Raw genomic sequence first — 14,683 nt, forward strand, 5'->3', positions numbered from 1 at the left:
TGTTGAGTCTCTGAGACAGACATTTATTTATGAGTTTAAATATTCACATTCAGCTTTGAAATTAATTTGTTTTTCCTTCGATTGTTTCTCAGTTTTCATCCTCTGGTCCGCTGGTACCAGACGACTGACTCAGTAATTGTAACAGTGAAGCTGACGAACCCAGAGGATCAGAGCTGTGACTTCTACCCGGACAGAGTCGTCTACAGGTCTGTCTGGAGCAGACCACCGATGATCGGTCACTTACTTCACATCACTTCCAACACTGATTGGGGCTTGTTGTCCAGAGCACTTTACACTGGTGGCAGTGGGTACATGTTCAGCATTGCTAGTCTTTGTGTGAATTAAACACATCAAAAGATGCAAAGTTTTGTAGTTTTCTAGTTGGCCTTAATAGAAACACGACTGTTATTTATGTTATTTATATGATTGAGTCTCTTAGTTGCCAAAACTTTTCCGGCTTTCCACAGTGTCTAACAACTATACTGTAAGAAGTGAGAGCCTCAGTGAAATATTACTTAAGTTACTTTAAAAAAAATTTAATGCCAGACCTGAATCACTTTCATATGTGGTCTTTGATCCAAACTGAAACAGGCGTCACTGTGGTTTGCTACATAAATCCTGATATGTACTTAGTTTTACAGGAAATTGTGCAGTTAGACTATCACACAGATTATTGGGACCAAAACTTGGTTCACAACTGAGCAGGATGCATGTCACACATCATCGGCTTCACATTTTAGGCTTCAGTTCTAGTTTAGTTTGAGAACATTCAGAGACAAAGTTAGATATTACTGGTTGGTTCTTTAATGTTATTACGGGTCTCCTACAGTCATTAAGTACTTGCAGATGTTTCTGTAATAAAATTAAAATTAAAATCAGTATTTAGTGTCACATTTTTGTGCATCCTTTTGGACCATGACATCTTCCAAAGTCAACATTTTACCCACCTTGTTTTTATTTTACAGCTTAACACTTAATAACAGTAGCATACTATGTTTGACCATTTTTCCTTTTAACTGAACTACAGAGGTGTAAATTTAAAAATAGAGGCAAAGTCATTGTGCAGAGGCAAACTTCTACCCTGTGCCAGTGTGTCCGGCCTAGGTCTGACACACCAGTGGGGGGGACATGTTCATTGCCTCAGTAAAGCTCCAACTGGTTGGATTACAGCTGCCTGAGTCTGGGGTGAAACAGCATTTGGACATTAGAAATAAAGGAAAACTAGGTATATTAAATGAGGTATTAACAAACTAACCAAATGGAAAGTTGTGGTTTGGTGTACTTTGAAATTGGGTTTAAATATAGTTAACAACTCAAACAATCCTAAAATAAACTGTTCACAGGGGGCTCTTACCTGGTATCTTCACAAGTTTGCAAGTTTCAATGGTTATTTTTTCACAAATATCAGATTTTATTGAGTCAGTTTACAAAATTTAAAAATGTTTAAAATCAGTTTACAAAGTCTGAATTATAATAATATTATTACAATATTAAATCAAAACATAATAGTTGAGCATAGTAGTTCATGCTGTGCATTACACATCTGCTTTGACTTCGAAGCATCTTCATCAGCTCTACAGTAACGATTATCAAATAACCTGAAAGCTGCTGTTTTGAATGTGTGAGCAGATTAACACAGTCTCTCTGTCTTTGTCTGCTGTGTTCAGAGGCAGAGTGAACCGTCGCTCTTACAAAGCTGACCTGCAGCTTCAGGCCAACATTGCTGCTGACCGCTGCCGCTGGGAAGTGCAGTCCAATGAGCCTGTCCTCAAACTGGCCAAGCAACAACAAGGGCACTGGCAAAAACTCGTCCGCAACAAGGTACTGAATTCAACAGCAGGATAACATTTTAATCCATAAATGATGAACTGGAAATGTGCATTGACAGCAGATTCAAGATTCAGAGAACTTTCTGAATCCAAGAGGAACATTTGTCTTGGTAATAAGTGTTTACTTCTTTTTCTAGTCTTGTGAAGTATCAAACTCATTTTTTCTTAACACATTACAATCGTGTTATTTTACACATTTCGTAATTAACCCCTTTGTTCATTTTTTTAATGAGAATTCTGTGTCCCAAGCGACGCAGAATTCGCTTTGTTAAACCAGCTGCAGGTGTCCTGTTCAGCCCTGCATCTGGAGCCTTAATTAAAAGACCGATTTGACATGTTAGCAGTACTCAAAGTGAGGCGATACTCAATAATTTTACTCTTTGGCGCGTTGTGCTGAGTTTGTCCTGTCTACAGAGATCTGCATTCACTGAGCAGGAGCAAAACCCCTTGGACTGATCAGCAATTCTTAAACTACTGAATTCACGTTAAAATGAGCCTTCAAATGGGAACATTGGTATTAGAACATTATAGTAACGAGCAGCGCTGCAAACGTTTTCTTGACTGAACTTGGCGTTGCCTCCCTCTCCATCTTCGATGCCATGACCTCAGAAAGGGGCAGATGTTCTCGGTGTTTTATTCTTGAAATTACAGGGCTGTAAGTGAGACTGTTACTGTCACCATGTGATGTTACACACTTCTTTCATGAGTAGTTCAGAAATATACTGAAAAAAGCATCAGATCATAACTAAAACAGCTTCAACTCATCATGTATGTTTATTAGTGCCTCATAAAAAACAAACAAAAAAATAACAAAACAGCACTGCTCCACAGAAAGATGCAGGGAGAAAGGTAATAGTTGAGTACTTTTCCTTTTAATACATTAAGTAAAATAGAAATCATGTACTTACCTACTTTTACTTAAGTAGAAATGCCAGTGGGTACTTATCCTTTTACTAGAGTACATTTGTGTTTGTTTATTAGCACTATTTCTTCAGTACAGTTTTTGAGTACTTCATCCACCACTGTCTAACACACGGGGAAATTGACCTAGTCAGACGCGTTCTCACGTGGGGAGAAACGTGACTTTGTTTAGCGAGTGTTGGCGCCTGCTCAGATGACACAGGAGGCACAATCTAACAGGTTTGCTGCAGGAATCAGTGTTTCCAGTAACAGCAGGGCCAGTTGCCTGATCGTCAACGTCCCCACTCAGTCACTTTAATTACTCCGTGCAGCTCACTGCTCTGTCAGCATGTGGACATTACCCAGACTTGGTAACAGGCGGCTCCTCTGGGTGCATGTGTGACTCCCCTCAACAAAAGTCTAAAGTTGACTGAGACATTTCCTAGATTTATCAGTAGTTAGTTGTTTTACTATATGTTTTTACATGAGAAAGTCATGTGACCATCCAGACAGTGTCCCTTTATTAGGGGTGTAGATAACCAGTAGTAGAAAATTACTTTATGTTTGCATGATATTCTCTACTAATGAATGAACTTTGATAGAATTTTTATCGTGTTAAGTCTGACAAACTTTAATGTGGGTAACACTGCCTTTTATTCTCATGTCAACTGTATGAAAATATTAGTAATTAAAGGTTTGTTAAATGCTTCTTGTGGTCAGTCCGCATTTAAAATGCTTCTCGTGTTTTACAGAACTTAGTTTGAGCTGGAATTTGAGGAAAATGGCATGAATGGATGAACTTTCTTCCCACAGAATATTTTTGTGACTTACGACATGGAGCACTTTGAAGAGGATGAAGACAAACCGCCAAATGGTGAAAAACACAGTCTCTGAAAAGCTGAAGAAGCCATAACGTTTCTGTAATTTGTGACAGTAGACAATTATGTGAAGTTGTCTTTATGTCTTTGTGGATTTGTGTCCAGGTCAGTGGTTTGTGGAGGACACCGGAGAGGAGAACTGGTACGTGGACTCAGAGAGCAGCAGTGAGAGTGACTGAAAGTTAAAATTGAAGAAAGGAAACGTTCTCGTCTTAATGTTTTCCGTGACAGCCGTGTTTGTTATGGTGCTTCTATCATAAAGGGCCTCGGTGGAGAAGCACTTGTTTTGAATTTAGTGAACTATTGAGGACTTTGAGATTTAAATGGTTACTGGAGACTAGTTAGTGTTTGACTGCTACTCGTCTGATTCACAAGTTTGTTTCAAGTGAGATGCGATGTGGCCATTGCTGTTTCATGTTAGAGAAAAGTTCATCCTTAACTTTTGTCTAAACGCTCATTAGAATACAGTGTCCTAAATGTCCACAGTTGGATCAAGAAAATATCACAAACTAGGTATTAAGTGTATAAAGTTTTGTGGGAACATTCTGGAGAGATTATATATTTCATCATTGTTGACCTGGGATGTCTCAGGGTTCAACATTCAAGATTTCAAGATTCAAAGAACTTTATTGATCCCGTAGGGAAATTGCATCACAACACTTTGTGTTGGCCGACAGTCGACAGAGTCGATCTTTAAGTGTGTGTGTGTGCTGTTTAAAGATTCTTGTCCAAAGATTTTTGATGTCACCACTGAGGCGGAGCTACAGTAAATGCATGTACCTTTTGCTGTTTTATTAAGTCAAAGTTCCTGGTTGCCTCCGTATTTGTTTTAGCACAAGAACGTGCAAGAATTTTACACTTGTCCAATACTGACACACTGGTCAGGTGTGTGTTTGCAGATTGTCAGAGACTGGAAATCTCTGACAGTCAATCTGTGAACTGTGCAGTCTTTGGTTGTCTTCAGGTGTTTCCCCAGCTTAACCAAGCATAAGAACATTCAGTGTTGGCTTGTTCACAAAGTTATCCTCATTTCCTCGAGCTCAGATAAAATTACAGGACCATCGAGCAAAGAACATGTGACACTGACATGATAGATGTCTGTATTAAAGAGTCCACATTTTGTGTATTTTCAGTTTAATGCTTTTTGGAGGCTCCTTGGAAATAGGTGATTTCCAAAACCTTAGTAGAAACAGGCACAAAATGTAGTTTTTATTTGTTTTTCTGATGCATTCAGCTCATGTTCTTTAACTTTGGTGGTGTTTAATGTCACGAGAACAGTTAGACTAAAAATATGACAGTCCACAAACAGGAGCTGAACATACACTAATCAGCCACAACATTAATACCATCTGTGTTTAGTAAACAAAATAAGAATATTTTGGCAGCACTGGGGTGGAGTGGTTCAAGCTGCCACCTCACAGCTACAAGGTCCCTGGTTCGAATCCACGTGCTGGCTACGGCCTTTCTGTGTGGAGTTTGCATGCTTGCATGGGTTTCCAGCCACAGTCCAAAGACATGCATGTTAGGTTAATTTGTGACTCTAAATTACCCATAAATGTGAATGATTGTCTCTGTATAGCCTCTTTCACATATGAATTCCAGACAAAGTCTGGAGATTTCAGCCTCGGACATTGCAGCTTGATTAGGACCAACAGGGGACAACATCAGAGAAGAAATCGTGCTGCCCAAAACAGTGTTTTTGTGAAGCCAAGCATCTTTAAGGCTGTCGTGTGGTAGAAAGTTGCCCACGTGCAAATTTGCTGACTTCTAATCCTAGGAACAACTAGGGACAGAGCAGCGTGCGCACGCACCACAGAGCTCCCAGGATAAACCGGATAATCTCAGGAGTGTCTCACTCCCACTTTTGTATTCTCACATACACAAACTCCAGATAAAGTCCGGAGAATTTCAGGATTCCAGTGCATGTGTGAAAGAGTCCCATGTCTTTCAATGTTAACCCTGAGATGGGCTGGCGACCTGTCCAGGGAGTTTCCCGCCTTTTGCCCAGTGACTGCAGGGATTTGTTTGAGTTGTAAGTTTTCCCCAAGAGACTTCCTCTGCTTCCAAAGTATGAACATCGTCAGTCCATAATCGCATGCCCACAGCGCCCCCTCTCACTTTACAGCCATGGCACCCAGGTCTGGTCAGGGGAGCCTTTAAGCACCAACAATTTTATACAGACAGGAAGAGCAAAGTGTTTTTTGGATGAACTCTTCTCCGCGTGAAAATTTTTGTGGCAACTAAGTTGAAAGAATATAAAGAATCGTCTTTCAAATGAATAAATAGTTTGACTTTTCGTAACTTTTGGTAGTTGTGGAAGTGAACTAATAGTAATGGAACAGTGAATGATGTGAAACTAACCAACCTGTAAGTGAGCAAAACGCCCTACAGCCCCAACATGGTCAGAGCAAACACAACATGGTGAATTCAGATGGTTGCAGTCTGATTCCTCTCTGCTAGATGCCTCCAAGTGTTACACACTGCATCTTTGAAATACAGCTCAAGTTTGACTCTAAAATGTTATTTTATGTCTTTAAATATGTTCTTATTTGCTTTAATCTAAAGGTTCAAAGCAACCTGCTTGATGAAGGTTGTTGCTCTGATTTGTTTACACTTCTTTTTATTTCCTCTGTAAAAGAATATTGCTACACCCTGGTGATGACCAGACCTGCTCGTGTGTTTCATATTTCAGGTCCTTATTTTCACAAATCAAATATCAAATGTTCTCTGTTAAAGAAAATACGTTTTACTCTTGTTTTATGTTAAACATCAACCTGCTGTGGGACTGCAGAGAAAAATTACACAGTCAATTTGATACAGTCACATTTGATTTCACTGTGATTTTCCGCATAAAAGAATAAATAAGTAATTGAAATAGTTCTTTACTTTTGCACTTTGTTTTATCTTTGCTGCACGTCAGTTGCAAAATATTCATCCTCGGGATCCTTTGAAAATTCCATGTAACCTGGATTTATATTTATGTGTGGAACCTTCGCTGTTGGTCTCACATGTGTTCTGCATATCCACTGACCCTTCACACGCTCAGTAGCCCGACGTGCACCTCCCCAGAAATGGGACTTTAATTCAAGCTTCTGCAAACTTCTCTCTTTTGTGCCCACTTATTCTGGGCCTCAGCCTGCACACGTCCATCTCAGAGCTGACGCTGTTTCTTTTGCCTGCTGAGACAATGAAAACGAAAATGCGAGTCTTGAGTTTCTACCCGTCCACACTTACGCCCAGCAGATGGCGGCAATGCGGTTGTCAAACGACAGTAAAACAAAAAAAAAAATGCAGAAGAAGAAATGGAGGAAGAGCAAATGACAGTCACGTGACTGGGCGCCATGTTTGAGTCTTGTACTCAGTTCAAAATAAACGTCAGGGGTCTCATCCTGTGAATCTTAGGAGAGTGTGAGAGAGATTGATGTTGTCCTCGGTTCTCGGCTGATTCCACCCAGTCGCCGGGACGTAGATCGACAACATAACGTCGGTGGAGGAGGACGTGTGTCCGTCCTTTCACGTAATCACGTTAGTAAAAATCTAGCGAGGGAAAAGCTCCTCTGATATTTAGTTTCTCTGAGCAGCGAGAGCACTGAAGTCTACAGCAGAGAGTTTCCTGAGGACTGAAAAGCCAAGTTTCTGAGGGGGTCAAACGACCCGAGGAAGGGTGATGTCCTGGCTGTCAACTAGGGACAAGGAACCACAGGTGAGGTTCTTCACACCTGCAGCGTGGACTCAGGACACACCCACGTAAAAATCGTTTGTATCATTTGTAAAAAAAAAAATAATAATAATAATAAATTGCAGGGATCCTCAGCAGGAAGTGGAGGCATAACTAGAAATGGAACCTCAGTAATATCAAAGTAGCTCGAGCTGGATTTTGCAATAATGTTTTTTAAAAAGGATCCACGTGACTGGTTTATAGCACTGCATGGTTATTTTGTCACGTGTCTCTCGCTTGCTCTCTCCCTACCAGTTGTTACACATATTAAAATCATCAAAACCAAATCCCAAAAGCTTTTAGCACCAACTTCCATGAGCATTTTACGCAGGGTGACCACAGTCTCCCACAGGTCTGTCATGTTCTCAGCACGTCTGCTGATGATGCTGCAGAGATTGACTGAAGCAAAGGAGAAGAACTGAACCCGTGTCCTCTTTGCTATGCCGAGAGTTTCATTACGTTTATTTGCAATTTTAAGCATAATTTATCATTAAGCAGCATGTGTGTTTGCTCATGTTGATAAAATCACAAAGGCCCCAGCATAGTGATGCTAGTCATCCATAAGTTGTGTCTGTGTCTGCGTCACTAACTAATGTAACCTGCTGTCTGCCATTGTGCAGGTAACAATCATCAGGGAAATGTGATGGAGAATGAGGGTTTTACTCCCGTACACCAATGACAAGTGGAGACGGCTAAAGCAACAGAAAATCAAAGCGAAAGAAAGAAAAACTCCCACCCTCCCCCCGCTCGCATAGGTCTTTACAGTCATTCCTGTCAAAAACATCAAATACTATAGGTCAGCTATAAGTAAATATGAGTCATACCCATGTTAGCGAAAACACCAGTCTATACATTCAGTTTTTGGTTATTTGATGCAGAAAAAAATGAAGATGGGATTTTACAGGTTAGAACTACATTTAAGGAAAAAAGTGTATTTGAGTTTGTATGCAGGACCTCTGCTGTTCTGAAATCGGTAACATGGTTTGTTATTGAATACATTTCTGTCATGCAACAGGTCATGTAGTGACGAGGTTCCTCTGAAGCCTTGAGTTAACATCAACTCCCCTGGACTCGGCTCACATCACGTGCACTCATGTTGGGGCTCTGCTTTTCACAATGGAAGCCACCGTCCAGTGCAGGGAAACATGGAATGTCACAGACAAATCTGATTTGTGGATCCAACCCAGTGATGTGAAAATTGAGAATAGTGACATGGGCCATAGAGCTCACTATACGACTGTTGATGCTGCACAACAATCGCTGAACGGTCTTTCAGACAGTGAGACTGACAACAAGCTGGACCTGAGGACTGGTGCCCGGAAGATCACAACACTGTCTCCTACACATTTGGATCTAACACGGTTTTATGCTGATCTCCATAAAGCAGGTGGCAAATCTGTTATACTGAGTGTACTTCCATGTTACTGTGAGGAGTTCAGAGATCCTGAGGCTGATGTTACGGAGGATCAGTCTGAAGGGATTGAAAAGAGGACACGGAAACGGCAGAAATCATCATTTTGCTTTTCTGCTCAAGACGACGGGGTCGCCGCCTCTAAAGTACAGGCGGTTTACGCTACTGATCTCAGGTCAGCCAATCTGTCAGCTGTCAAAAATGTTTGCAGATGTTCCAAGAACAAAGGGAGATGCAACCCAAACACAAAAGGATACAAATAGATTTTACAGAATCATTAGAGGGACACCAAATAACTCAGCCCCCCTGTTGAGAGCCACGGGGGCTGGAGCCTGTCCTCACAGTCATTGGACAAGAGGCGAGTTAAACCCTCGACAGGTGATTAGACTATCGCAGGATCACATAGAAGGACAGACAACATTCCACACATTCACACCTTTTGAGCAATTTAGGATCAACAGCGGGATGCACAATGATCCCAGGAGAACACAGTTAGCCTTAAAAAGACACACAAATACAACAGGGATGCAAAATAATCAGACATAGAAGAGTTTACAAGTTTACTCAGGTGAAAATACCTGAGGGGCAAAATAAATGCAATTTGTGTAAAGCTGAGTAGATGCAGACTGAGTAGAAACCAGTACTTTGTGGGCACTTTCAGTAGTTTTTACAAAGTACCGATGGGGTGAGAAATGAATATTAAGGCCATAGTTTAACTACAAAGGGATCAAACGTTGAGCTCAGAGGGGGATGCAGATGATTGATCTGTTGACCTCTGAACTTTAGTGTCGTTTTTGTTTTTCGTTTTGTTTGTGAGATGGCTGCACAATCAACCCTCTTGTCAACAGTCAGCTCGCCGACTGTTGAGCTGCTGCTACCCCAGATGCACATTGTACCGTTGGGTTTGTTTGTTAGTTAGTTAAATGTTGCTACTGCTCAATTTGTGGCAGATTCTAAAAACTTTGCATGCTATGAATTTGTAATTTGATCTTTCAAACAGTAAAGTACAACCTTCACCTTTTTAAACCGTAGTGGTGCAGGTGGAAAAAAACATCTTTTAGTTGCAGCTCTTGGGTTTAGTTCACCATGTGGTCTCTGGTGATGTCGCACATTTCTCTGCACAAACTGCTTTACAGCTGGTAACAAAACTAGCGCAGCACTATGTGATGTCAGGATGTCACCACTTCAGTGAGGTGGTGTTGCATCGGAGCAACAGCGTTTCTGCTGCTTCTGTTTGTGCTCGAGTAAGATGTCGTCATGATTCAGTGCTTTCTTTGCTGTTTTCCTTCTCTCACACAGTGCGTACGAGGTTGCAGAGGTGTTTCATGATCACGACTATTTCAAGAATCCTCTGGCTGTGACGGCTGCAGTTCAGTGGTCTGGAAGAAAACAGCTGAGCGGTCGACAGGTCAGCTTTTGAAACCCATCCACATGTATCAGAGGGATCTGGAACATGACGGTGGACAAGACGAACCACGTCATTAGCAAAGATCCCGGCAGGACATTTCCCTTAGGTAAAAGCTGTAATCAGTCTCTGGGAGCTACGGGAAAGTTTGGAAAGTCTTGTAAAGACACAACAAAAACACGTGTGATACATTTTGGACTTCCAGTGTTTTTTAATATGGACTCCAATCATCACAACAATGAAGTTGCAAATAAAAATCCCAAAAAGCATCACATGGTCTCTGTGAACAGCCCTGATGTTGGTGCTAATCATGCTAAAGGCCAGACTTCACGCAGTTAAGTATAGGAAACCCTTAACTCTTCTAACTATTACAAAAAATACCAAAACCTCCATCTGAACCTGCGACATTCGAGCATCATTGCCTACGGCCAGATAGTGATAACAGAAGGTTCGTTTTTGGATCAATTCTACATGAAAAATGATTCTGGTGATTAAAATTGGAAGAAAAAACATTTCTTTCTGATAAAATATTAATAATTTTATAAAAAGAAAACAGACATTATAAATGTTGCAAGGGAGCTAAGGATTTTGATGCACTGTAAAGACGAGTTTTGGGAAGAACCTCTGACCCCAAATACTGTTAGTTCCATTAAAGCTCAGTCACAAATGATCCGTGTGTCGCTGTAATTAAACCTGAAGTTTAAATATACGTCCCACTGACCTTAAGCTCAGCAGCAGATGCCTAAACATAAGCGTTACTTACAGCGACTGTTTGAGGTTAACCACTTTCCACTCAACTCAGACCATAGAACTTCTGAAATGACTGAATCTTATTTTATTTTCACTTGTAATTTCTAACTGCATTATATGCATGTGGGGAAAAAAATATTTGGAGAAAAAGAAAAAGGGATTCAAGAAGCAATCTATGAAACATGGACAGTGCAGGGTAGATGTTCGTAGGCTGTAGCTCAGTTGGTAAAACAGTCGTCCACGGACCACAGGGAGGATTGCGGTTCGATATGTCTAAGTGTCTCTGGCCAGGACACTGAACCCCTAACAGCCCAGTCCCCTCCCCAGCTGTGCAGTGCTGGTCCAAACACAGTAGAAACTGGGGAGGGTTATGTCAGGAAGGGCATCCGGCGTAAAAACTCTGCCAAATCAATATGCGGACAATGATCCGCTGTGGTGACACTGAACTCACGGGATAAACCGAAGGGACAAAAAAAAAAGGGTAGATGTTCGTAGAGATTCCCTTATTTTTAAAGGTGCAGCACATAAGATTTAAATGATTCTGTTAGCAGAAATGCAGTGTATTATTCGTGGCATCATTTTCATTAGTGGGTTTGTCAAATTACGTTCTTGGTTGTAACGTGACAAAAGGGTATGAATACTTTTGCAAGGCACTGTGTTTTTGTTCAGTATAAATCTGAAGTGTGTACGTGTGCAGCTGAAGGGGACTTGGTCTTCTGCTACTACATCTGATTTTCTTTGCCCTTACACTTACTTTTATTTCCTCTCTGAAAGAATATTCTAACATCCTACTGATGACAGGACCTGCTCATGTTTCAGGTTTTTATATTCAAATGATCTGTTAAAGAAACTTCATTTTGCTCTTACGTTTTGTTTTTTATGTTGAGCATCAGCTTCCTCGGGGAACCCTGATGAAAATTAGCCTTTAGGCTCAATTTGATACATTTGATATAGTTGTAATGTGTTTTCCTGATAAATAAATGACACAATGAAAATGTTCTTTACTGTAGCACTCAGTTGCCTGTTCATTGTGTACACTTTTTAACAGGTAATGCTCTAATACAACAAAGTACCTCGAGGAAGCTTAACAAATGTTGGTTCCTATTTTTACTGCTGATTCAGCAGTAAATTAATCTGCATCCATTTTAATAAGAAACTGCAACAACAAAAATGTAATCATTCTCCGGTTCTTGTTTCTTAACTAAGGATTTGCTGCTGTTTGTCATGAAACGTAAAACTGAAAGTCTTCAGATTGCTGGACAAATAACACAAACGAAGACGTTGATGTTTTGACTTTTTTCCCCCAGCTTGCTGCAGTGAATATTAGTAGTTAAAAAGCAGACTCTGGATTTCACAGTTATTGTGTTAACTTTTTTCTAACAGTTTCAGCTTGTAGGCAGCACAGTGGTGGATTTGTAGGCAGCTGGGCAGTTTATCACTGGTTTGTCACACAAGTTAGCAACACAGGCAAGTTAGAGCCACCAAACACTAGAATTAGCATCTGTGTTAAATACATTCAAGTAAATGTCGAGGAGTAATAAATAAAAAACCTAAAAATTGTTTTATGCAAACATGAACTTAGTTACTGTGCTTGAGTAAATGTACTCAGTTACTCACCAGCTCTGATTACTTCGCCGCTGCAATGACGCCGTCCTCCTCCGTCCTCCAGGGGGCGACGTAGAGTCGTGTGACTTATTACGTCACCGGAATGAAGAGCAGAGGAAGAAGATTTGGACCTTTTGGAGGCAAAACAAAAACATTAGCAGCTAACATGTTTAGCTCGACTGCATGAATAATTAACCACACACACACATACACACACAACAATGTCAAATAAAGAAGTTTAATCACTTTAACAAGCGGAACTACATGGAAACTAAACCTAAAACGGCTGCTCTGCTAAACGCGCGTCCTCCTTACGGGCACGTCATTGCCAGCGACAAATGGAGAAATTCGTCCCTAATTCAAAGCTTAAACGGTGAGTGAAGAAAAACTCCCTCCAGCCTGGAACTATAAGCGCCTTTAGCGACTACTAACGTTCGCCAAACGACATTTAAAAACGGGGAAGTTTGATGTGGTGTCGCCTTGTAGAATCTGAACGCTCACGTTTGTTTGAACGAGTCCGTCTCAGTAATGTAATAAAGCTCGAATGTGGCAACAAGGTCGCTGTGATGTATGTTGAGAGACACCAGCCAGGCGAGAAGAAACTAACGGTAATAGAAATTAGGCTTTTTTAGATTAATATTTAAAGATGGGTTGTTGTTTTTTTTGTAGCTTTGAACATGAGAAAATAAGAATTGCTCAGAGCTCAAACTGGTGTCTTCATATAGCTTTTGTCTTTCACCAGTGGTCCCAAACCTAAGGACGAGCACTTCTCGAGAATTCCAAGCAGAATTTTTAATTTTTTTGTCTTTTCAGCTTTTCCCGTGAGTTGTTGTCCGCATGTTGATTTGACAGTTTTTACGCAGGATGTCCTTCCTGACGCAACCCTCCCCAGTTTCTACCGGGCTTGGACCGGTACTGGACAGCTGGGGATGGGAATGGGCTGTTTGGGTTCAGTGTCTTGCCCAGAGTCACTTCGACATATAGCCGGGACCGGGGATCGAACCTGTGTTCCGGGGACGACTGGCTTTACCAACCGAGCTACAGCAGGCTTAAGCAGCGTTTTCTAATCTGAGTATTTCTCAGGGTTTTTTTTTTCACCTTGTGACAATAAACTACATGTCTTTGTGTTTTGGATGTTGTTAGGACAAAACGAGCTACTTAAATATAGCAATGGGGATTTCTGAATTGTAGCCGGGTCTTTTGGGTTTTTTGACATTTTAAATTGGATTAGATTCCACTTTTTTGTCATTACACAGGTACAAGGAAACAAAATGCAGTTTAGTATCCAAGTGTGAAAGAAGAGAGTGAAAAATATACAGTGTCTACAGTTTGTACATGATAGGCACTATTATGGACATAATATACAGCTGGAAGTACTATGGACAAAATATTAATGTGGGAGCATTAAGGACAAATAATACACAGATGGGAGTACTATGGACATAATGCACAGATGAACATGTCTTGTTAGATGTTAAGTTTTAGCCAAAACAATTATTTCCATGTCCTCGCGTGCATCTGTCCCACTAGTGCAATGGACATTTAGAATAATGCAGAACAGAACAAACAACAGTGGTCAGTGCAGTGGATAAAGCTAATGCATAATATTCAGTACATGAATGAGGACTTGGAGCTGTGTGCGAGATGGATACAGTTCGATGTTGTACGTGTGGGAGAGATGAGTGTGTTGGGGAGTGAGGGGTCAGCGGGGGACAGAGTTCAGTAATGTAGCAGCTTATTGGATGAAACAATTGATCGGAGTTGAGCAGGCCCTGCATTATACTGTACACTAGCTTAATACCTCTTTTGTTCTATGCTCGCATCACTATTGAATGATATCTTTTCTCTTGTATGTGATTAAATATTTTCTCTTGTTCTACGTCATTTTTACTCATAAATGCTAAACTGTCTGCTTATAAAGTGTTTGTATCTAAACTTACTCTACAATGTTGCTTCTCATTCACCCAATCATTAATAACTATGTCAACTACATAACACACTGATTACTCACCCTTTTAAGGGCATTTATGTGCCGAATGTCAAACAAACATACTCACGCACAAGCTTTTCCTGCTTCAGGTGGAGGTGTGAAAATTCTCTTTGAGAATGAGCTTGGCGTGGCAGATTTCCACCTGCCCAACAAAAGCTACATCCTGTATGTGTCTGAATGCGACATTATAGCAGGCA

General features: G+C 40.8%; 1 protein-coding gene across 1 annotated transcript in view; it reads left to right on the forward strand.

Annotated features, from left to right (window-relative positions):
- tdrd12 (tudor domain containing 12) overlaps positions 1-11,890 on the forward strand; it is a 29,237-nt gene extending 17,347 nt beyond the window's left edge. The window contains exons 33-38 of the mRNA XM_067493895.1: positions 93-206; positions 1,668-1,821; positions 3,543-3,603; positions 3,713-7,310; positions 8,341-8,911; positions 10,036-11,890. Coding sequence (XP_067349996.1) covers positions 93-206; positions 1,668-1,821; positions 3,543-3,603; positions 3,713-3,786 — 403 coding nt within the window. The 3' untranslated portion in view covers positions 3,787-7,310; positions 8,341-8,911; positions 10,036-11,890. The remainder of the gene's footprint in view (positions 1-92; positions 207-1,667; positions 1,822-3,542; positions 3,604-3,712; positions 7,311-8,340; positions 8,912-10,035) is intronic.
- Positions 11,891-14,683: the final 2,793 nt, after the last annotated feature.

The sequence above is a fragment of the Channa argus genome, chromosome 23, assembly GCF_033026475.1.
Source record: "Channa argus isolate prfri chromosome 23, Channa argus male v1.0, whole genome shotgun sequence".
Taxonomy (NCBI): Eukaryota; Metazoa; Chordata; class Actinopteri; order Anabantiformes; family Channidae; genus Channa; species Channa argus.